Source organism: Chironomus tepperi, unplaced genomic scaffold (assembly GCF_022539635.2).
Source record: "Chironomus tepperi strain 1889 unplaced genomic scaffold, CSIRO-AGI_Ctep_v1 contig_376, whole genome shotgun sequence".
In the NCBI taxonomy this organism is placed as follows: domain Eukaryota; kingdom Metazoa; phylum Arthropoda; class Insecta; order Diptera; family Chironomidae; genus Chironomus; species Chironomus tepperi.
This window is the reverse complement of record NW_027226498.1, coordinates 3,021,463-3,046,735: the sequence shown is the minus strand read 5'-3', so window position 1 is coordinate 3,046,735 and position 25,273 is coordinate 3,021,463. Positions and strand designations below refer to the sequence as shown.

At 29.3% G+C, this 25,273-nt stretch overlaps 1 protein-coding gene across 1 annotated transcript; it reads right to left on the bottom strand.

The window, feature by feature from the left end:
* Positions 1–114: 114 nt before the first annotated feature.
* On the bottom strand, positions 115–25,055 carry LOC139095773 (collagen alpha chain CG42342). The gene is made up of 31 exons (XM_070647241.1): positions 25,004–25,055; positions 23,574–23,607; positions 23,453–23,489; positions 20,893–20,929; positions 20,784–20,818; positions 20,539–20,613; positions 19,925–19,993; positions 16,433–16,452; positions 16,297–16,358; positions 16,214–16,241; positions 15,851–15,859; positions 15,749–15,792; positions 15,425–15,532; positions 15,026–15,061; positions 14,907–14,950; positions 13,012–13,074; positions 12,482–12,635; positions 12,320–12,371; positions 12,220–12,248; positions 12,098–12,150; positions 11,900–11,968; positions 11,791–11,810; positions 11,652–11,674; positions 11,550–11,585; positions 10,039–10,128; positions 9,902–9,945; positions 2,619–2,648; positions 2,321–2,371; positions 1,827–1,952; positions 1,690–1,761; positions 115–1,407 (listed from the first exon to the last, which is right to left on the bottom strand). Exons 1-31 carry the CDS (start codon positions 25,053–25,055, stop codon positions 1,243–1,245), a joined length of 1,767 nt encoding a protein of 588 aa, XP_070503342.1. The 3' UTR covers positions 115–1,242.
* Between the last annotated feature and the right edge of the window lie 218 nt (positions 25,056–25,273).

Below are 25,273 nucleotides of genomic sequence, written 5' to 3'. Positions count from 1 at the left end.
AATTTTATTTTCATATTTTACAAATTTTCTTCATGATTTATTATAAAATGTGAAATCATAAAGTCATTTCTCATATTACAAAATTTAATAGTTCCAATGGGGAAATTTTGTCAGATTTTTCAAGTTTTTGAAGGTGTCAAAATTATTATTTATATATTGACCATCTTACATAGAATAGAATGAAATTAAAGAACTTTTTTGAAAATTCATTAAATTAGGCTTAAAAATTCCAACAAAATCTTTCCAAAGGGAACATCTATGAGGATAAAAATTAATTAAAGATGAAATGTATAAGAACTAAGAGAGTTTGAATTTGTGTTAAAGATTTTCTAATGTCTCAATAAATTCTATGTCTCATATGTAGTTCTGTGTCAAATGTCTCCGTCGTCAAATGTGATGTGTTGTGTCATTTCATGGTAACTTTATTCATATTCATGAATCTATTACCCGATCGGTACATGTTCTGCATGGCAGTCACTTGGATGCCATGTGGTCACCATCAAGCAAAATTTGTGTTGATCGGGTTATTTACGTTCGTGGATTTCATAATGGTCAGTCGATAAACAGAACAAAAGTAATTAAAATAATAAATAGTGAAGATACAATAGAAGATACTGAGTAGAGAAATACTACAACAAGCTTTAAAGAGATAAAGGACCCGATGGGCACAAACTATTCATGGCAATATTGTGACTGCTATGTGATCTCAAATATTAACTGTCTTAAAATTACCAAATGAATGCCATGAAAAACTTGTGCCGATCGGGGGAGATAGTGAAGATCAGAGAAAAAGAGCAAACGAGATTGAGAATGAATGCGTAGAAAGACAGGAAGATAGGGAATTTCATGAGTGTCTAAGAATCTAATTGTTTAAAAATCTATCGTATAAATGTTGAAGTGACTGGCTATTTAATTTAAATGGCTAAAAAATACAGAATTTTGTTAAATTTTAATACCTGAAAATTTTGATAAACCCAAAATATGCCATTAATCTATACACATACTAAAAAATTATAGCACTTAACCAAATGCGCCAAATGCCACGAAAAAGATGAAAAATAATCCAAGATAAATACAAAAGTAAGTATAATAATAAATTCAATTTCTAAATCCATTTTTGACTATATAAAACAAATTTCCTACTTTTTTGGCCAAAACAAATCAAAAGAAGTTTGTATAGAAGTAAAGTTCCAAAATATGAAAAAATTGTACTCCGTCGTGTAAAAAAAAACTTTAAAAAAATTATTTCTTCTTCCTGTCTTGCATTCCGTTTTCCTCATAATCTGCCTCATAATCTTCTGGGCCACCGGGTGCTTCATCTTCTTCGTGATAATCACTTTCATTCTCCGCTGGTACTGTTTTATCCGGTAAATAGTCTTTGTGTTGTGGAGTATGTATTATTGGTTCCTGTCAAAGGGTTTGTTATGGATTGTTTTATTGAACATCATTAATTAAATACTAGAAAGATTATTTTTTGGCTTTCATAATATGTTTTTCTTCCTCATTCTCTCTCTTTGATTTTTGAAAATCATGCTTGACTGGATGTGTGGATGTTGTGAGAGAGATAAATTGAAGAAAATGAGGAAAATAAATTTTTACAGCAAATTTTTTTATGAAATAAATTATTGACTCATTTTTCATGCTCGCATGCGGTTTTTATGAATTTTGATAAAGTTTTATTTGACTAACTTTTGGTGGTCGCCAACCGCAGCCTGGAAGTGGTAAACCATCAGAACCCAATGGGCATGGCGCATCCAATCCCTGTTAATTTTAATGCAATAAATTATATTTTCTGACATTTTAATGGATAATATTATTCAACATACTGGAACTCCTTGATCGCCTTTCTCTCCCCTATCTCCTTTGCGACCACGTTTTCCAGCTGGACCAGCTTCTCCTTTACTGCCTTTCTCGCCACGTGGTCCTTCTTGTCCAGGAATGCCATCAGTTCCCTGAAATAAGTAATGTTTAAGAAATCATCTAAAACTGTAAGCTATGATATTTATTTCTGTTATCTAGTCCATTATCGGTTATTAAATATGTAGCTTTTTAAAATTACTCAATGTTTACAATTCTTGATTGAAAATGTAACATTTATTTTCAACAACTTCTTAAAGAGGTGTTGCACATTCATCAGCTAAATGACTTCGATTAAAATATTTCAATTAATATTCTTTATTTGTACTCTTTTTTTACTGTATTCAGTCAATACTTAAAATAATATCCACTCGATAAAACTCATTCATTGTTTGCAAGTCATCAGCATGAGTTAATTGAAAAGTTACATAAAATAAAATAAAATTTGTGATTAAAATCTTACCGGTAAGCCGGGATCGCCTCGTTCGCCTTTCATTCCAGTCTCTCCTTGTGCCTATATGTGAAATAATGAAGCAGAAAGCAGAGAGAAATAAATTATCTGATTGAAAGCTTCCTGTGACTCAGTGATGTCAAAATTTTGTGCTGGGTGTTTTGGTTGAGTGTAAACATGTCCATTTGGAAGCGTTACGTTATAAGTGAACAATCCCAAATGTAATAGAGAATTAAAAATTCCAAAAATGGATCTTAGTGTTTGAGCATCACTGACTGAGCATGAGTAGAAATCAATTTTATATCCTTACCCCTTTCATTCCGTCCAAACCAGCTGGACCCTGGATATTAATTAAAATAAAAAAAGAAGCAAACAAAAAATGATAATCAATATTGTATGGATGCAGTCTGAATAAACATAACAAATTAACAGAAATGACAGATTTTAAAGTATTAATCAACAAACGCAATTCAGCTTCTATCCATACAAAGTATATTGAGGAATGGAGTTTTAATTTAATATGAAATTTTTTTAATTAATTGCAAAAGCGTGGCATGCATGAAAATATTTTGATAATGCTAATAAAATTAAATAATTAAAGTGGGCAATAATGATTGTGACTTGATATGTGGATGAAATGTGTAATGGCTTTTATTGGTGGGAGGAAGGGCATAAATGTACCAATAAATATTATTGCTATTATTATTCCCATGCAATAGCTACAATAATAAGTCTGTATGATGTAAAAATACATAAAATAAGTTATTGTAAATAAAAATTAATAACAGCGACACTTACCCAACGGCCAGATTGAATAATTTTCATACATTTTAAAGCAGATATGATTTTTTAATGGCGATGGAATAAAAAGTGAAGAGAAGTGGAAGAAGAAATTCTGATCTGATTGCTTTGAATTTCCTTCTAAGAGTAGAAGATAGCTTGATATTCGATAATGATATTTAAAAATATAAAACCAACAGCAATAAAAACCGACTGTGAAATTTTTCAACGAACTCGCCCCGATTTCAACCCCACTCGCACGCTTTCGAGCCAATACAATGGCTTTATTATTTTTAATGAGCTTTTTTCCACATTTATTTCTTTTTAGCTCAATTTCTTTAAAAATGCTTAAGACGTTCTCGAGATAAGGCTGTTTTTATGCAAATTAAATGCTTTTTGGCAATAATAATGGTTTATTTATAGAGTTGCGAAATATTTTCAAGTTGCGAAATTGTTCTGTTGTTTTTTAAAGAATATTTTACATTTGGATGCTCCAATAATAACAATAATGTTTGGAGAGACCAACCTTTTGAGCTGAAGACACTGCTTACAAGCTCTAAACATGACAAGGACACGAGTTCATAAGATCTGTTGTACCCTGCATTGTGCCCAGTTATAATTCGTGTGCGCAAGATTATATCTAGCTGTAGAGACAAATTATGCCTCAAACATACGAGTCGAGCTTTGTAGTCAGAACGGTAAAATAGAAAAAGGGCTTCCAAAATAAGATTTGACCTGGGATTTAACCCACAACCTTTGGCTCAACCATTCTGGCAACTTCAATGCCGTTTCACCGCTCAAACATATTTAGAATTATGACAGTTCCAGATAATTACAAAGAGAAAATTAAGAAATTTTAATTGTGCAACTAACTAAAAATACCAGAAAAATTTAGCATCAGGTAAATTTTCCGCAAAACATTGTAGAAAAAGCGCCAAAATTGTTTCACAGTAATTTACCGCCTTGCTACTTAAAACATTGTGCTTCAGTCGTTGTTTATCGTAATTTTTGTTTCTTCGTTTTTCATAATTTCTTTTCTTTATTTTTTATTTTTTTTGTTATGAAACATAAATTATAAAAATTACATTATTTATTTCTGCATCTCTTTTTTTTTATTTCTCCTTAATCTTGTTTCACTTTTTATATCTTATTTCTCCTTAAAAATTTACTTTGTGTTTTTTTTCTCTTCTTATTTTCATATCTTTTATGTATTTTATAATCAACATCATTCTCGCAATATTTTTTTTATTTCTTTCTCTTTTGCTCTTGGATTGACTTACTTATGATTATGTTATTATTGTTATTATCATTATCTTTCGCATGTTTACACATTTTCTTTCTCCTTTCAAGCCTTTATGTTTGGTCAGGGATGTTTATTTAGCAAAATATTTAAGCTATCATTGACCTTAAAATGGCTCAAAACTCAATCATCAACTCTGCATTTTATATCCAATTTCAACTCGTTTTTAAAGCAAAACGTAATTTTTCATATGCCTTAAAATATATTTTTATTATTTTATTGATATTATCGTAATAATGTTATTATTATTTGTTTATTTGCTCTCTTTTATCCTTTTTAACATTTTTTATTATTATTTTATTGTGTTACCTTTTTTATCATCATTAACTTTAACATGACTTTTTCTCTTTTACACTTTTTTTTTATTTCTTAATTTTTATTTTATTTTAATTTTGATTTCTTTCTTGAAAACATTTTCATTTGGGATTTTAATTTTTCTTTCTCTTTCGTTTATTATTTCCTGACTTGTTAGCGTGAGTAAAGTTTTATTTAAATAATAAAGAATTTAGCATGCTTTGAATTTTTCAAGAATTTTTGAACAACACTTCAAAATTTTAAAAAACATCAAATTTAATCAAATTTAAAATTAAACTAAAACTTAACCAATTTTTATCAAAATAGTTTGTATTAAAATGCATTAATTGATGAAGCTAATATTTCATTGGCACACGGTGCCATTTTCCCGAATCCAACTCTACGCCAGAGTTACAAATCAATTTTCAAATGAAGAATATGTGATAAATTTCTGAATAACTGAAGAAGTTAAACATTTTCATTGAAAATTTCAATCAATTCATTAGGAAATTTTCAATTTTCAGTAAACCAAAAAGCTACAAAACTTTCACAGCTTTTACTGGAATTACTCATAAATATTATTAATTAAATTTAATTGCAGAAAAATTTGTTGAAATAATTTACAAGTCATCTATCATGCTTTAAAGAAAATATAGGAACTATGAAACATTTTAAAGAAAGTTGAAAAAAAATGAAAACTTTCCCTTAATCTCCATAATCCAATCTTTCATAAAAACCTCATAAAAGATTCAATGAAAATAAATTTTTGCAAGAACGAAGACGAAGGAGTTCTTGGGTTGAAAAGAGAAAAGAGAAAGAAAAATTAATAATTCAATTATTTATGATTGAAGAATATCTTCAATATGTCTAATTTTTCTTATATGTCTTAACATATTTTTATTTCTATGCACATCGATACCTACAGAGGCAAGAGAGATAGATTGATAGAGATAGTGAGCAAAAGGATAAATGAATACACAGGAATACACAAACATGAAAAGTTATCATCAAAATATTGAGAGTATCGGAAATACTTGAAAAAGATAAAGGCTTAAATTGCTTGAAAATATTTACAAGTTTAATTAATTAAACTAAAATAAAATCAAAACTCTGATTGGTAACAATGAAACCAAGCAGCCGGTCTGACTCTGATATGCTTCTGAATTTAAACCGAATCCGACACTAAGTCAGAATCACGTCGATCTGGGTCGAATTTCTGATCATTAAACGATTTGTGGTATTCGGGCTAATTTTCAATCATCAACTGTACTTCAATTTTTTGTTTTAAAAAATGAGCATAATAAATTTATATGCAGAACAAAGAAATCATTAAATATTGATTGACAAAAAAGAAATGATGATAAAAATAAAGTTTAAGTTAAGTTTAGGGGAAGTAAATGATGAATTGAGTATGTTGCGTAATAGAATCAAGGATAAAGAGTAAAGATAAAGGTGTGGTATGAAAGATGAATATGAAAACAACATGTCTTGATTATATGATAATAGCATCAAATTTGTGAACGGATTTTATGCTTTTACTTTGCAAGTTAAGCAAAAGAAATGAAAGGAGACATTTGATTTGCTTTCCTAGAATATTTGAAGGTCGTGAACTCTTCCTGAATTCTGCTAAATAACAGTAGTAGAGAGAACTCAAAACTAACAGAAACAAAATAATTGTAATCATTATTTTCTTATCAAAAATTAAAAGGCTTGAATTGAAATAAAATTTATTCGTTGCCGTCTCAGTAATTTTTAATCCTTCACTCCCACTTCCTGTCATGATTAAAATGTTAAATTATAATTATCCACTTTATGGGGCGGTCTCTCTGTCTGCTCACTTTTTATTTGATTCTTTTTGTCGGAAGAGTCATTGTAATTAGCGTTTTTGGTACTTTTCTAAGTTCATTTTAAAACCAAAATTCAATGCTCTCAATAAATGATGGCTTTAAGTAACAATTTATCATCAATTGACATAAAACAATTAAACGAGAGAAGGTTTGAGAAATTATTTAATTTTTTCTTGCAACATTAAATCGAGAATGATTAACGGTAAAAACTTTTTATTTGTTTATTGCAACTTTTTTTAACATTACCATGGATGGATTTACTTCTTTCAATTTATTTTACACACTCAATTTATTTCCTTATAACATCTTATTAATAAATTACTTGTAAAACTTCAAAGGAAGAATATTTATTGAGTTGAAATTGATATATGAGAAATTCATGCTAAATTATAATAAAGCATGTTGAGGTTATGTTAATAATTTTGAGGTCGAATTTGGAGCTATATGTTGATTTATGTTGTTATCATAAAAATCCATTTATACTCACAGATTTTCATTATTCCTTAAAATATTGCATAAATATAAAATTGGATATGAAACATGAAGATACAGATTTGTTGCAATATAAAATTTATGAGATTTAAATCAAGATAATTTATTTTATTTCAATCGTTTCTTTTTGCTTTTTGATAGAATGCTTCATTAAATTGATTCGTTTAGAGCTTCTCTAGGGTAGGAATAAATTTGAGAAATTATTATTGGTCAATTTTTTACTGATTTAATGTTAGAATTTATTGTTAACAAAACCTCAATTACTTCAAAATGATGTCCAATTCATCAAATTAAAGCTGTTTCTCTTTTTCAACTTAATACATTTCTTATTCTGAAGTTTAATAATTTTACACTCCGATTAACGAAAAGTTGAAATTTCAATTTTTGATTATTTTTCATTATTTTTTTACAATTTCTGTTATTAATCTCGAACAGACAAGGGGCATTTTAAAATTGATTGTGTACCTCCCCTAACCAACAATGAACTATGTAGATCGATGCTAGAAATTTAAGCAATTATCAATCTCAGATCTTGATCTATGTAGATTAGAGAGTCTTTATTAAAGAGATGAGCACGTAAGACAATTACGATAAATTTTGATTTTTACACAAAAAATATTTTGAAATAAGATTCACGCTTCAAATGTCCCTAACTTTATTGTTTCCTCATAATATGTGCACTTCTTATTGCATATACGCGGATATATTACGCACTTCATTAAAGATTATTATCAATTTTAATAAAGAAACAGACTATTCAAGCCAGTTCAGATGGTTTATTTTCTGCGCTTGTGAATATATCGTTTCCTTTCTATCTCTTTCCATAGAACAAGAAATAAATGACTTCTGATTTTTCATTATACTTTTTTTCCCCTTTCCACTTCATATCGTAAATTTACAAACGTGATTTATGCTCATGAAACCATCTCTTGTGCCTTTTATTTTAACTTTTTTACACATTACTCTCATTAAATGAATATAAAAAAAATGCAAAATGAAAATTGTCATGAAATTGCTTGTTGTTGGTAAGATAAATTGGATCGGAGACGTTAAATAAAATGAAAGATCAAGATTTGTTATGTTTTATGCTTCTTTTTTTCTGTATTTTACTTAATGAATTTCAATGGATATTGTAATAAATTAAATTTATTTTTTTATGTAAATAAAACAATTTAATACGCTAAAAAGAATGACTTAGGATGGGATAAAGTGATATATGTGATTCGATGAAATTGATTGTCGGAACTTGCATTTATTTAAAATAGTTTTTTAAAGACACGGAACAACACAAATTAAGCCAAACCTATACTTGTCCATAAACACCTTATAACATTTCGTGTTGTTTCGCAACAAAAAAGTGAAGGCGTTTTAAGTGCCATCGGCATGTCTTTTAGTATGGTCAAGTGGCAGAATTAAGATTAATGTATTCCTGTAAGACTTTACAGTCGTTTTGATACAAGGATTTAGAGTTTAATGATCATATACCACGAATTTATGATCAGACCTTATACAGGAATTTCATTTAGCAATGAACTAACTGATAAGTATTCCGACCTACACAAATGAAGATGGCTCCGCCACGGTACTCGTAATGCTCCGCTAAACCTCTTTTATTAACACCAAATGGATATCACCTGAGTTTGACATATAGACGCCAAATTAAGACTGCTACCATTTGATGTTTTAAAAGAGGTTTGGTCGAGCCTTCTTCATTTCTGTCACTCGGGTATAAATTTGGTGACATCTTTAAATGGCTATAAAATCGTATGACTCCTGACAAACTATCATTTAATTTATTTTGTCATCTGATCTGGTGACATCTTTAAAATGGAACATGAGTGGAATGTCCAATAATATATTGTCTTATCTATTTATGTCGTATTCCATTCACGGCTTTTGAGTTTGTTTTATCTTAATTTATGAGTCAACGTGAATTTTTTTTATTAATCTATAGCAGTGGTAGACAACCTTTAAAACCGCACACGACATGCGGCTCATGGCATTTCTAGAAAAATATTTGGATGTGTCGTGGCACACAGATTGTTCACCACAGATCTATAGTTTGAGTGGGATTGATCTTTTGTTGCCTATATCAGCTGTTTTTTGTTAAATCATAAATAGCCTAATTTTCATGTTAAACTGTTCTTTCAAATGTTAATAAATTTGTACAGTATGAAAACTACAGGTCAAATCAATTGATTTTCAAACTATAGTTTATAAATTTGTAAGTCGTGTTTTCATCATTTTCATAACTGATTTGACCTGGAGATTTCATTCATTTGAATTGTTATTTCCAACAGTTTAAGCTACGATATTCAATTTCACCCTGAAAATCAACAGCCATCCTAAATGATTCTTCTAAATTTAAACTCCTTAATATACATATGAGATTAAATAGATTTATTTTACAAAAAGTGAAAAAGATGAAAACATAAACGACATTTATATAATATGGCATGGAAATAAATACAAAGCAGCATCAATATTGGGTAATATCTAACTAAGTAATTTTTTTTGTATCTTAATATTTATTTCTCTTCACTTTTTTTTTACTATCTAAGGCGATTGCTTTTATCGCTTGTTGTTATTTTTTTTAGAGCACACATTTCACCTCATTATTTGTCATGATTTTTTTTTCTCAGATAAAATTTCTCATATTTTGTGTCAGAATGAAAAACAAAAACAAAATTAAGCGATAATTTTTTTTAAAATTTAATAGTGATTAGTATCCCGAACCTGAGGAAGAATAAAAGAAAGACCAATAAAGGCAATTGATTAATTCAAATGGGATTTTTTTTTAACTTGATATGTTAGTAACAAACTATTTAGTGAATCATAACAAAACTGAACAAATTACAACATAGCGTTTTGTCTACTTACAGAAAATCCGGGTTTTCCTATCGGCCCTGCAGGCCCTGGCTCTCCTTTAAAATTGTGAAAGTTTTTTGTCATTTTAATAGTTCATTAGGAAAAAAAATAAATATTTTTTGTGTGTGAAGAAATTTAGAAATCAGAACCTCTAAATCCCATCGGACCCGGAAGACCCATTGGACCTTGATCTCCTTTTGATCCTCGATCGCCTTTCTTTCCATCATTTCCTTTAGGTCCTGGAAATAATATTTAAATAGAAATTAAAATTATGTAGAATGCAATAAGGTCAAGAAAAATGGAAACTTTGTCAGAAGTATTTCATGCCTCCCCCTTGAGCATAAATCGGATGTCATTACGTAATTTGTGAACATTTAATGTTTTAAATTTTCATTTGACAAGATGCTGAAAACAATGGTGAAAAAAAACTTTTTTTCTTATAAAATTCACCATTAAAATTTATTTTACATAAAAATATATGGGAGGAAAAACCATTAAACATTCATAAGCAAAAGTTTTGTCTTCAATTTTCATTTTCATTAAACAACAATAGTTTCACTCCAATCTACTTTTTCGTTCTTGTGCTATCTCATTGTGTCTTTAATTTCCACAATTTTTTTTTTTATTTAATGGAAAAGTTTTTCTCTCGAAAATTGTTAAGACAAAAAAGAAGCATGTGAAAAAGAGAAGAAAAATACATGAAGGATGTCGGTGAAAGGATGATGGTTTTGTAATGCCTTCAAAGTGTGATGTGATAAAGGTGTTGTAAGCCTATTATGAGGGTGAAATGAAGGCTTTTATGAGGTTACTCGTTAGCACCACCGTAGCATAAAATTTTTCTAATGTAGAACTTCATGTACAAAACTTGAAGACTGAAAATGTAATTATTTCATCTATTTAATTCTTAAGAAATTCCTCATAAAATAACTTAGCTAATTTTCTGAGAATTCATCAAAAATATTGCTGAAGAAATAGAAAACTTAACTTCAATCTAATTGCTTTTGCTGTTAGTATAGAAATTAATTATTTATTTTTACAAACAAAGGAGCAGATGAGAAATGTGGAGGTGGCAAGAATTATACTTTTATGAAAGAACAAAACTATAGAAAATTAGCATTGCTTTCTGAAAACAATTACGCGATAAATTAGCACTGCTATATAAAAAAATACATAAGAAATTGAATAATAAATGGAAAGAACAGTATTTGTTAAGGTTATTAGAAATTTAAATTTCCGAATATGAGCATTAGCCATTTTAGGGCTAATTCTTTAAACTTATTCCTCTGCATTGAATATTAAATAATTTTGCCATTAAAAACCTTTAATCTAAATTTTAAGTTTTTTAGGTTCCTACAAATCAATGGTAATAATATCCAGCTAGCATAGAATTAAAACAATGCCAGAATGTCACAAATTTTGAATATTTCAAAAATGTTTGAATGAAAATTGCCAATTATTTTCGTAAAGCCAACATCAAAAGCTCTCTTTGTATGTGTCAAAATAAAAGTCAATGTTTCATTTGAAATGAAAAATTAATTAAATTCAATCCGACAAAGTTCCCATTACAAAGTTAAATATTTCCGTAAAAAATGAGGAAATTTTTTTTCATTTGCACTTTTCGGAAAAATTTTCTTTTTTTAAAATCGAAATAAAAGCTTACCTTGAAGACCTGGTAGACCGTGTGCTCCCGGCGGTCCTAATCAAAAGAATTCAAAAATATTTAATTCATCAATCAAACTCAGTTGTTCTATTTAAATCATACCTGGTGGACCTGTTACATTCCAAATCAATCAGACAAGAAAAGAAGCAAAAAAGAATGAAGATAATTGTTAGTGATTGACTCCAATCAAGCATAACTTTTTTATAATTATGTATACGTGAAGTAAATAAACAGTCGAGACTAACCTGGCGGACCCATTGGCTAGAAATTGACAAATTGAAATGATTATGTAAATAGCGGCAGTATAATTTATTATTTTAAGTATCTTTCTCAAAAAAAAAATAACTTACGATATCAGGAATGATGTATGGTGCATCTGACATTCCATGTTCATCTTGTCTTCTTCTCATTTTACGGTACTTCTGTGGCAGTACATGTAATAAGAAAGTGTATGAAGTAGAGAACGAGATAAACAGAGAAGATATTTAATTTATTATTAATCTTGTCGGCTTACGGTAATTCATGCATGTCTGTAAAATAATACTTACAGCATCACCTCTATCACCTTTATCACCTTTAGATCCTGGATATCCTGGAGGGCCTACATGTGGATTATTAAATTATTTATTAATACTAATTAGTCTACTTCATATAATTACAATTTATTTACCTGGCAATCCTGGCGGTCCCATTAAACCACTGAATATTAAAAATTAAAAATTATGGAATTTATTTATCTTGTTATAAAGAAAATATTTTTGCAATCTTACGGAGGTCCAATATCGCCGCTTTCTCCTTTCTCTCCGGGTGGGCCTTGCATACCTTAAATAATTGTTAATTTAATTAAATATTATGCATTTACATTTTTAATAAAAATTTAAGTTTCATTGAAATTCAGTTAAACATTTAATATCAATCGTATAATGACTAACCCGGATGACCTGGTGGTCCTTCGATTCCTGGTTCACCTGGCATTCCGTCGAGTCCTCTTGGTCCTAATGATCCTGGTGCACCAATATCACCCTTATCACCTTTACCACCAGGAAGGCCATCTTTTCCGTCTTTGCCATCTTTACCAGGTGTACCCTAATAATAAATTTCGGTATAATTTTACTATTCAATATTTTCAACCTTAAATCATAATTTAAAACCCGAAAAGCACACAGTGTGGAGGTAAGTTTGCTTAGGGCCGGATTTTTATCCATTTATGCATAATGTGCTTTCCGGGTAAATGATAGAAATTTAAAGCGAATCAATGTGTTCTCAGCCATCATAATAATGATATATGATGCTCTATATATTGAACTCATACGTATTTTAATTAAATACAATGAAAACATCAAAATCAAACTCAATATTTAATTGACCAGAAGCATATGAGTTTTAAAATCTTCATCAATCATTGTTCACTCAATTAACTTCCAATCAATATTCATTAATAAATTCATAATTCAAAGCTTACAGGTTCTCCAGGTGGGCCTCGTAACACAATCGTATCATCGTACTCGTCATCTTTTCCAGGAATCTTCAATTTTTATTGAATGAAATGAAATAGAAAAATCATAAATTAGTTAGATAATGTTATAAATCTAGTCATCAATAAGATGTTCAACAGCAAATCTACTTACACTACATAAACAATTATTTTGTGTTAAGAGAAATTAAATTTCCTCATTTTTTATTATCGCAAAATAATATAAATTGAATGTAATTAACAACAACAACAACAAAGCATTAATATTATTAATAACAACAGCAACATCTAATTAATCAACATTGTGAGTGGTTCTTAAGTGAGTGTGTAAACTACATTTATAATTTTCTTTGCTTTTTTTAGTAAATTATTGCTTTTTAATGTGATTTAAGATCAAGAAAACAACTTTTTTCTTAATTCTACCTTTTTCAATAGTTATAAATTTTGTTTTAAAAGTTCTCATTGTGAAATGTTCAAAGCGTATTTTTTGAAGATCATTAATGAATAATATAATTCAAATTCATATGATTGAGATGAAAAATATAAATTAATTTTTAGTAAAAATTTCTGAATTTAATAATGTCTATCTAAAGGATCAACCTACAAATTCCTAGATAATCCGATATAAAAAGAACGCTTTTTCTCATTTAAAAGCATCAAAGCTTATATGACATTAAAACTTTTTAGCAAACCCCGAGAGATACAAAGACGAGAGTTAAGGCTCTGCTAAACCTCTTTTATTATCACTAAATGAAGCCGTCTAAATTTGGCAGCTATATGGACCATAATCCATAAAGCAGCCATAACCTTCAGAAGAACTTTTGCCAAGGAGTGAAAGAGGTTTAACGGAGCCTTTAAAGTCCCATAATGGAGCCTTCTTCATTTATGCCTCTCGGGAAATACAAAAAAGAACTGATCAATTCAAAAAAGTACGCTTTGATCATAAAAGAAGTTTACAAATTACAAGGTAAGTGTGTGCTATAAAAAGTTTTTAGTGTGGCGCGCACGATAATGAGCGTTTAGTTTAATTATAATTATCTAGTGGTTTTGTGCTTTCATTTTCTCTCTCGCTCATTCTAAATTTTTTTCTATATATTTATATGCTTGTTAATTATTCACATAATTGGGGGTCTGCCCACACATTTATTTTGCTGCTATTTATTTCCACGAAAACCAAATAAAGTCTTCCTAATTGATTTTAATTTTTTTTTATATAAAGCGAGGCGAGTGAGGTGCAACGAACTTAATGCGAGTGAAAAACAAAAATTTTGGTTAAAATTTTTATGTGCGTAATTTTTTTTTATAATCCAGTGCTAATATTCCATCAACTGCCATTCACCATTATTTTGCTGTGTAAATTTTGCATGACTTTTTTTGTGTGTGTACATGAATGTTCGTTAATAAATTAAAACCTTTGAATCTTTATCTACTGAAATTAAAAACTGGTAAATTAACTTAAAATTAGATTATTTACAGAGAGAATATGGAAAATCATGAAAATGAAAATGATTTTAATGAGTTTTCATTTTTGAATGATTGGAAAATTTTCCGCTTTGAAGCTTAAATCAATTAATTAAAAATTTGTCATTGCGGATTTTTTCCCTTTTTTCCCAGATTTAAACACTGCACAAATGAGTGATAATTTGTTATGGATTATTGCTCATTTCCACAATTAAGCATGCAATCATGGTAGAAAGTTAAGCGTGTGTTTTGCAAAAAAATGAATAATGAGTGGCAATGGGCGATTTAAGCTCATAAATCATCATGCAATTCTTTCTTTATTCTACAGTTTAATTTGTATTTTGTGAGTTAGTGTAAATGTGATATATTAAGTTATAATTGCATGCAATGCAAAGTCTTTAATTAGAAACAAATTTACTCACCTTCTTGCCGCGTTTGCCTCTTGGGCCTTTCTCGCCTTGTGGACCTGTTAATGATGATTACAATTCAGATTATTATTCCGCTAGTTAATTATTTAAGCATTTCGAATAAGATTACATACCAGCGTCTCCTTTTGGTCCTGGGGGTCCTGCAGGTCCTTAATTTTTCATTAAATTATAAAATTATCATCAACAGGACATTTCAAATTCATTAAAAAGACGCATTGTAATGATCCCAATGTAGATAGAATTTTCGCAATAATTTCAAAGGAAGTGGAAGAAGAAATAAAAAAAAACACATAAAATATTCAGTTAGGATGTGCTCATTAACAAATTATTTTCTCCATTTTGAATTTCATTATTCAAATATTGTGATTTTGTGAGGAAAAAAGAATTTTGAAAAACTTGCCTGGGGGACCTATAAATGGAATTGTACATAAAAGGTAAAAGAAAAATGAAGGAAGTTTGTTAAAAACAGGATAAAAATAAATTTAATTGCTTTGAAATTTTTTGATTCATACCTGGCGGTCCGGGAGGACCTTCGATGATGCCCGTGGGAAATTGTCCGTCGTTACTAATTGTTTGCGTATATCCTCTATCTCCCTTATCACCTTTGTCACCTGTATCGCCTGGAGGAGATAAAAAATAATGAATTTTTATGCTCCTTAATGTAATTCTATTCTCCAAAAAATATGGGCAAATTATGTTTTTATTTGAAAACTTTTTACAATGTTCAGTTAGAGCATCTTATATTCATAATGTTGAAATTGTTAAATTTTATCGATTTCAATTTTTACGAGATGCTTACTGACTATCCTACATTCAGTATAATAAAGATATCTCACCTTTAGGCCCTTTTTCTCCTGTTTCGCCTGGTGCTCCCGGAGGTCTAAATACAAGTCATCATAAATAAAACTGCTTTATCATTTACTATGTTATATTCTTACCCAGGTGGTCTGAAAAAAATAAATAAAAATCAATCAAAATTCATAGATTTTTTTTTTTTTTTAAATTAAACATGTTTGATGATTATAGCTTTATTTATTTTAAATTAGTCAATATTTAATGATTTTGAAGCCTTAATACATAAAGGATTCCTACTTAATTTAATTTACTATTACTCAATTAAAAATTCATCAGTAATTAAATTTGATTGAGTGGTAAAATATAAATAAGCATTAAAATTAAAAGCCCACATCATGAACTCGATAATTAGATTCATTTTTATGTTACATAATAAACTGAATAACTGCAAGTGCTATTTTTATCACCGAACATGTTACTTTAATTATCATAAATGTATTTCTCACCCTGGTTCTCCTCTTGTTCCTGGTTCACCTTTTGATTTTAAAGAGAATTCAATCGATAACTCAATCAATTAACCTTAACTCACCTTGTACTCCCGGTCGTCCATCATGTCCAGGAATTCCTGCAGGTCCAATCGGTCCAGGTGGTCTAAATTGATGCAATTGTTTGTAATTTGACATTAATCAATCAAACAATCAAATTAAATTTCATTTTAAACTCACCCAGGCTCTCCTGGCTCTCCCTATATAATTAACATTGTATCATAATTCGCAGCAGTGACGGTAGATGAAGACGAAAACAAATTGAAATAATAAAATATGAACGAGCATGGAGAAAGAAAGAGAGAAAAATAAATTAAAATGTTTTTCATCATTCAACTTTATTTTCTGTGCAATGCAACAAAAAATAATCATAATTTACTGCTTTCATCATGCAAAATATGTTAACGTTCAATTAGCAGTATAATAATAAATTATGCCAACAATATAAAAGCATGCATAGAGATATATCTATAATATGAAATTCTCTATATTCTAGCAATATAAATTAGGGCAATTCCAGGGGTAGCAAAAATTAAAGATTTTGAATTTTTGGTGATTTTTGAAATGCTGAAACCTGATTGCAAGGTTTACATAAGAGTTAACAATAAAATTATAAGAAAAGAAATGTCATGTCTAATTTGCTTTCAAATGGTTCGGATTCCACTATAAAATGTAGCTCTAAAGGAAGTGGTACCATAAATTATGCCAACACAATGATGTAAAATACATCGAAATGTATTCAAAAATTATTCACGAGTTTTTAAAATTGTAAATTCAATTGCAAGATAAAGTTATATTTCCATTCAATACCATAACAAAAGATTATTTCCTACCTCCCGACATCCGAAAATCCATTTTGCAAATATTCTCTACTACCCATAAAATTGCCCACACAAAATCAACATATACATATCATAAAATAAACAAAGCATAGCAGAGAAAAACTTTATCCAACAAGCAGTAATTAATCTGTTATATTACTTAATTTAAATGTATAGAAAATAAAATGAGAGAAAATATAAAAATTTTGCATTGCCGTTTTTCAAAATACCTACGAAAAAAGACTACGACTTTGTAAAACAACAATGATCATAAAAACGACGAAATTGTATGAAAAAGTAAAGGAAAACTTTTTCCATTCATTCATTTATTTAACTTTTTTTACATTTTTCATTATTAAATTCTGGTTCATAAAGTTGATTCCCACTTTTTACGTTCAGCATTCAACATTGCATACAAATGGGATTTTTGTGTCGAGACAGAGACAGAGTAAAAGAGAGAAGTATGCAGCAACAATATAGAAAGAATAGAATTATTGCATATGCATGCCAGAGTTAATTATTTTTATTAGGCTACTCACTTTCAAGTGTATTATTGTGGCAGCTGAAACGTTATGTCCCGCAGCTTGCAAACCCTTTTAGTATTTTTTTTATTTATTATTATTGAATATTTTTAGTTAAATTAATTCATTGTGGTGTGTAAGAAGAGAATAATAAAAGAATTATTTGTTTTTTGTGCAAATATTGCTAATAATTATTATGATGATTTTTATTAGAATTTTTATTCATTGTGTACATATGGAATCAACGAGTGAGAATGAAAAGAAATAAAAATGAAGATTTTTGCATTAATGACATGAGAGTAGGAAGAAGAAAGATTAAAATAGAGAAGGGTCTGGAAAATAGATTGTGCACATTTGTGGCATTAATTTAAAAATTTCAACTTTGTGGGAACGGATATTTGAGTTTTACAGAATAACTTTCCCAACTTTGCACAAATTTTTAGTTCAGGGGTGGTTAACCTTTTACTTTTAGCAATTCAGATTGGTGGTAAGTATCGACCGAACTCGCACATGTTTTATGATGTCCAAGTTTCCCACCACTGATCTAATTAAATATTCAAAAATGAACAGTTTAATTTATTTTATTCCTGCTCAAAAAACCATTCAATCATGACTTAAAAATAATAAATATTAAGGCAATCAATTCAATTATAAACGATAATAGCAACTCCTCTTCATTTTAAATTATTCATAATTAACTTGAATGAAAAAGTTTCCTTTTAAGATATTCAAGACCAGCCTCTACAATCAACAGTTTTTCGTTCTATTACAATTGTTTTTTGGTTTTCATAATTCACAACTTTCTGACGGCTTGTTCAACCATCGACAACCCACGCAATAAATGTCAAACTAATGTAGGCTGACTATTTAATTTGCACTAAAAATCGGACATTTTTGAAATAATCAGGACATTTTTAAGTTGGGTTATTGTTGTTTTGAGAATCTTAATATATGAAGAACTAGTTAAAACCACGTTAAGAATATAAAATCCCAAGAAAAATCGTGCAAATGGCCAGCCTAGACTAATGTTTCCCATGAAACTTTATGAAGTATAAACTGTGAAAAAATTTTAAGTGCATTTTTACTACAAAAATTTTAAAAGTGGATATTAATAACATTATTAAGCATGCATTGCAGCAGTTGAGAAAGAGTTGGAAGCGATGCGAGAAAATTTTATTTCTCCACTTCACATATTTATTAATTAGAGTAATTTTACCATTGCATTCAGCCTTTTTCCCATAACTGATGCCATTACACGTTGTTGCGGAAGGGTAATAAAATGTTCAGATATGTATATGCGGTGCATATCATCACGACAGAAATTAAAAAAGATTGTGAAAATTGTGCATAAAGAATCATCCTCTCGGGAGATGTGAATACATCCGTGATTTTAAAGCGCAATTTTAGAAATGTTGGGACTTGTTAAATGACAGTTTATTAGGTTGCCGAAATTTCAACAATTGAGTCCGGAAAATGAAGTTAATCAGACACGATTTCATCCGTGTTATTCTTTTATACAAGAATTACATCTAATTTCATCCAAATGAAGTCGTGTGCATTCAACGAAGCATTCAAATCAACTAAGTTTCCGATGAGACCAAGACTTCGGGAATTCCTAAATTCTACCCTTTGTCTATGAACTTTTGACTGACATAAAGTCAGCTAAACAACAAAGTCTAAAAATTGCGCTATAATCAGTTAATGCAAGTGTCATCCTTGCGTATAATTTTTCATCATTCATTCATTATTTTTATTATAAATCAGATATGAGTTATACGATGTGCTGTTTTTGCTTATAGTACATTCAGTGCTTTACACTCATAATATGCAATGTATGTGGGTGGAAGTGATCTGTCAAAATGTCGTTCTCTTCCAAACGATATGTAGAATTTTTCCACAAAAAATGTATAAAATAAATAATCTACTCAGTGTATCCAAATAATCTAGACCAGTGATAGGCAACCTTTTTTTGTTCACGGCACATGTTGGTGGTAAGGTTTTACCAAAATCGCAGCCGGCATACGATTCATGACATTTCTAATAAATCTTCAGCAATTACTAGTGTACCGCGACACAAAGGTTGCCCACTTCTGTTCAAGAGTATTGTTAGGGGAAAAATTCTATCTAATTTGCATACTTTTTTAACAACTGATACAAAAATTTAAAGCCATAAAGCGACATATCTCAACAGGATTAATAAACTACAGCAAATATTAAAACCACCGAAGCAAAAAATACAAAAAAACTAGTAAAAAATTTTAAAGCAACTAAGTTAATCTGACTAAGAATGATTTGTTGTGTATTAAAAATAGTCAGCTCTATGTAAATACCTTTACTGCGACTATCTCTGCATAACCTAATGAGCCGCCTCTTAGTGTTGTCACTGATCTTTTCAATCCCTGCTTGATATTGAAAAGTTTTCATTTTTATAAAAATAATAAAATTAAATTAAAGAAATAGAAAAAATAGGAAATGATTGAAAAAAAGGAAAAAAAGTTTTTTTAAGAGTTTATGGAATAAAATGAGCATAAAATGGAATGGGACTTGAATGTATGAGATTAAAAAAGGGTTTAGAGAAATATGACAACATTAAACCTTAAACATTTCTCCATAATTTTTACTTTCTTGATCTTCGTTCTCCATGTTTTGACATCATTATTTTTGGGTGACTTGTAAGTAGGGATAGACAAAGTTTTTTTTTGGGGAAATTATAAAGGATTATGAAAAAGTGTCCAAGTTTGTCTATTATTTCTTATGACATGAAAAGAAACATTTTCATGAAACTATCGCAAAAATTATGGTAGATACAAATGTATCAAATAGGAAAGTCATTAGAATGTTATCATTGAAAGCAGGATAAGGTGAATACAATTTAATCTCCCCAAAATAAAAATTTCTCTAAACCCTTCAAAATATACCTACGGATATTGCTTCTTCAATTTACCTTTACTGTTGAAAAGACATCAACACCAGCACTTGATGATCCATCACCTTTCTGACCCTTATCACCTTGTCTACCCTGTAATTAAGAAAACAATTATCAATGTGATTGTTAACATTTATAAACATGTGTTGTTCGGATAGCTTAGCTTGTATGTTTCAGAATAAAATCAAATCTATTTAAACTATCTAATGCATTTAAGATTTTTTGACATTTAGTAATGTAGCAATATCAATTTTTTTACTTACCGGCTCTCCTTTTGGTCCATCTAATCCAATCGGACCTATTTAAAAAGGATAATGTTCCTCTCATTAAAAGTCATAATTAAATCGACAACAAAGACTGTAAATTTCTTACCTTGATGACCTGGATTTCCTTGCTGACCTTTTGGCCCCTATTAAAATATTTAAAGATAAAATTTTCTTTAGTCACAGCAATCCTTCTAAAGATTTTTTTTAACATGAGAAATTTGCATTAATGAAAATCCACGTAGCTTTTAAACTTTATCTTTCATTTTCATTAAAGGTTATTTCCCTAGAAAATGAATACATCTACAATCTTCAATTTTCATCTAATTTTATCTTTCATTATTAAAACTTTGCATCTTAAAGAAAATTGAGAGGGAAAAAATTTCGAATTAAAGTTTTCAGCATAAAGAAAAACATGAAACAACATATAATTTGCCCGATGGCAAGAAAAACTATTATACAAAGTAGATTTTTTCAAGAAAGGGAGAATAATGGTTTGCGATGAAAAAATGACGGTGTTATAGAGGGAAAACACAATCAACATCACCATCTGTTGAGAAACAACACGAGAAGATATTTAAGTGGAAATGTTGAGCACAAATGAAAAATTTTCTTTACATATGTAAAAAATATTTGGATAGAGTATGAGGAAGTGCATGGATATAGCTTGGATAAGGTAAAATGACAGTACATATGGAAAAGGTATAAATGGTATATATGGAACAGCTTATCTTTGGAAACTTTTCTATTTATAACACTATTCGTTTTAGTTTAATTAGCTGCTGGACACACAAAACTGTTTGCATTATGCGCTGTGTACCTGAGTAAAAATTACGAAAGAATATTTAGATCCAGAGCTAATCTATGGCGATTCGCCCCTACTAATCGTTAAACGAAGAAGGGTGCAGCAGGCCTTTGCACTCAGTAGGTCTACAGTTTCATTCACATTAATAGCCGAAAATATCCAGTAACTATTTAGTTTATCTAAAGTCAACAATAGCATTATTATGAATAAAGCACATGAGACAACATCATTGAAGCAGACAGTTAAATTAAAATAATCAGCACCAAACTAGAAAATTCGCGTTAATAATAAAAAGAACAATAAACAAGTAACAAAAGGAGAACAACAGAAAGTAGAAGTTTAGTTGAGTGGAAAGTGGAAGCGCATGAAAAAAAAACTTTTCTCTTTCTTTCCTTTTCCCAATTCATGAATCATTTCAACAGCAGGAGTAGTAACAATAATAATAGTCACAACATTGAGAAGAAAAGAAGAAGAAGACAGAGAAAGAAAAGTTGAAACAATTTCATGCGGATTATTTAGCAGGAAAATTAGTGATGTTAAAGCACGACTGAATGGAATGAGTGGAATGAAATATGCTCTCATTTAAGTCTGCATTTATTGCTTCAAAAGAAAAACTTTATTACAACAAAAAGGCACAAAACTGAAGTGAATGAATTTTCATGTTTCAAGAGCTTAGCTTTTAGAAGCAAAGTGAAAAGTTTTTTAACTGATAAAATACATGAAAAGAACAATTTTAAAATGTCACAAAGATTACTCGACTATTGTTCCTTTTGTAATAAGGAGACTCTGACACGATATAAATGAAGTTGAAGTGTTAGAATGGAGGAAAATCAAGAAGGAAAAGGTCTTTATGGAAATTTTCTTTTATTTTTATATCACACCGATTTAAATATTTGTAAATGAACATCATGACCTTTTTGTAGGTTCTCACCTGTTCTGATTTGTACTATAAAAGAAAATTTTTGTGGGCAATGGATTTGAATATTTTTTTTAGATTTATTTAAGTTTAAAAGTACACTCATGTATTTTTCTAATTTAAAAGGTTAAAATCTTTTGGTGACTTAATGATGTGTATAAGATTCATCTCTTTACACAGTAGAATCTTATTGTAGTTTAAGTAACTTCCTCACAGATTTATAAATAAATGAGATGTTTACTTATCCGAGTTTAAAAACAGACTGAAAATGTCATATGAAGAGGGGTATTCAACTATGCATAATAATTATTATTCAAATCACAAATGAACGGTATGACATTCCTTGCCATACTAGCCACAACTTCACAGTAAATATTCCATTTCAAAACATGACATTTACATAGTATAGAATAAAATTACTTAAGGAAATTCCTCGACACTTATCAGCAACATTCGTTCTCATTCATAGTTATGTTCTTCGCACAACATTTTACACATTATAACCATGTTAGAGTCGTAATTTGATATGCCGCTGTTCAATTTATCTTACTAAATGGAAGACTGAAAAAATTATGAATATCCGCCTTATTGTTGTTGATGTTGTCGTTCTTGCTGTTATTGCTACACTTCATAAATCATTGGATATTTGCAAAAAATAAACCTTTTTTGTGCAGTAGCTTTTTGGAAAAGGAAAGGGTTTTGTATTCTATTTCACTGATTAAGTGGTTGTTGAAGCTCTGATTACTGTTTGCATTATAAACTAATTCTTGTGGGAAATAATAAAGGAAGCATTTATTAACTAGGCATTATGTCAAGTTGTCCACTCGGGAGATTAATCAACATTTTTGCATATACCATTGCACATTCCATTTTAATCGAATCATTAAACTAGTTGAAATACAACATTTATGCAAATTTCTCATTAGAAAGAAAGCTGTTTAAACTTACTGGTGTTCCAGGATCCCCTGAATCTCCTTTCTTCCCTCTGTGAATACAAAATTAAAGATAGTTGATATGCTGGTTGTTTAACTTGATGAGGCTTCATTATCATCGAAATTTCTCCACTTACCTCTTTCCTCGTTTACCCGGAAGACCCGGAGGACCTTAAAAATAGAAACAAGAAAAGCCATAATTAACAAAAACATTTAATCAAAAATGGTTTTTAAAGAGAATTCACGCTATGAAGATGGATATACCTTCGGTGAAAATTTAAGAACTAAGAAAATTTTCTTAAACAAATAAGGAAGCGAGGCTGAGGGAAGTTTACTGCAGGGAGTATCGAGTGAGATTTATGAAAAGAATTTCATTTCTCTATCTTTATCGCCAGCAAAGACGAAGATTGAAGAATATTTCTTACTGCTTCTACTTGCGGATAATCCTAAAATGGGAATTTTATGCAAATTTTCCTCAATTTTCCTCAATACAGGGAGAGTTGAGTGGAAAACTTTCTCTTTTCTAAAAACAAAATTGTTTTTCTTTTATTTTATTTTCTTCGTATTTCTTAAATCTTTCTTTATCAAGAAAGAAATTGCGATTGAAATTGGATATTAAGAGAAAATATCTTCCTGCTTCATTCCGATTTTGATGAATTTTCGGAATTTTTAGCTTTATTGTCAAGGATTTTTGTCTCTGCATTATGATTATGATGTCTTTTAAACGAAGCAGAGTTATTTTTTGTTCCGTTTTGTTCAATTGACACGGTCAATTTGATTTGAAATAAAAATTTTCAATAGTCGTTTAAAATTTTTACAAACTTAATGGTTACGAGCTTGTAAGTTAATTTGCTGACCTTAAGAAAAGCTCTGCTGTATTATTTACATTCACATATCTTTAATAAGCTAAACATTATCAAATATGTCCAGAATCATGTACCAAAATCTAATTTTCTAACTTGCCAAAACACCAACTCTTTTAATTATTTTGTGTTGAGATCAAATACGACCTTGATTGAGCAACAGAGAGAAAGATACTGATGGTTTTGTAATTGCGGTTTCTGTAGTTTAATTTAAACGTCTTCCTCACGAATTTATAAATAAAAGAGATGTTTAATTATTCGAGTTCTAAAACAGATTGAAAATTTTATATGAAAGGGGTTTTCAACTATGCACAATAAATATTATTTAAATCTCAAAAGATTGTTGTTCCCTTTTTTAATCAATTTCTTCCAAAGTCTGCTTTACTACGTCAATGCACTTTAAAAGATTTCAGTAAATTCATGCAGTCAATAAAACCGTAATAACTTATGAGTCAGAAGTAAGAGCAAAATTGTGCAATATTTTGAGCAATATCAATGTTTGATATGTACACAAACTTGTCACATAACATTTAATATGAGATATTGGCTGATTTCAGTGCTATATTTAGTTCCACATGGTAAAAAAACATAATATGTCATAGACAGGTCATTTATTTTTGGAAAGATTTTTTTATAGAAAAAACAATATCATGACATGGGTCGGTAAAGTTGAATGAATGACAGGCAGGGCAGTTAGTATTTACAGGTATTCAGAATAAACATTCTGCATGAAAGTTCCTTTTTGCAAACTTTCATTTTGTAAAATAATTTTCGTAAAGTTGGTTATATTCTATTTTAATATAAATAATTCAACAAGCCAGACATGTTATGTTCCCTAGGAGATTTTCAAATTGATAATAATTAATATCATTTCAATCAATACACAAAATGCAACTTTCGATTTCAATTTTTGAAAGACATAAACAAATCAAATAATAAAAATTAAAATAAAAGCATTTTTTCATCGTGTTCTA

Excerpts from the sequence above, each read along its gene's own strand:
- LOC139095773 (XM_070647241.1), bottom strand. The coding sequence starts at position 25,055 with ATGAAAGTTTGCAAAAAGGAACTTTCATGCAGAATGTTTATTCTGAAT. Across the intron at positions 11,811-11,899 it reads CATACATCATTCCTGATATC|CCAATGGGTCCGCCAGGTTA; the intron begins GTAAGTTATTTT and ends GTCAATTTCTAG. Across the intron at positions 2,372-2,618 it reads GTTTGGACGGAATGAAAGGG|GCACAAGGAGAGACTGGAAT; the intron begins GTAAGGATATAA and ends TTTCACATATAG.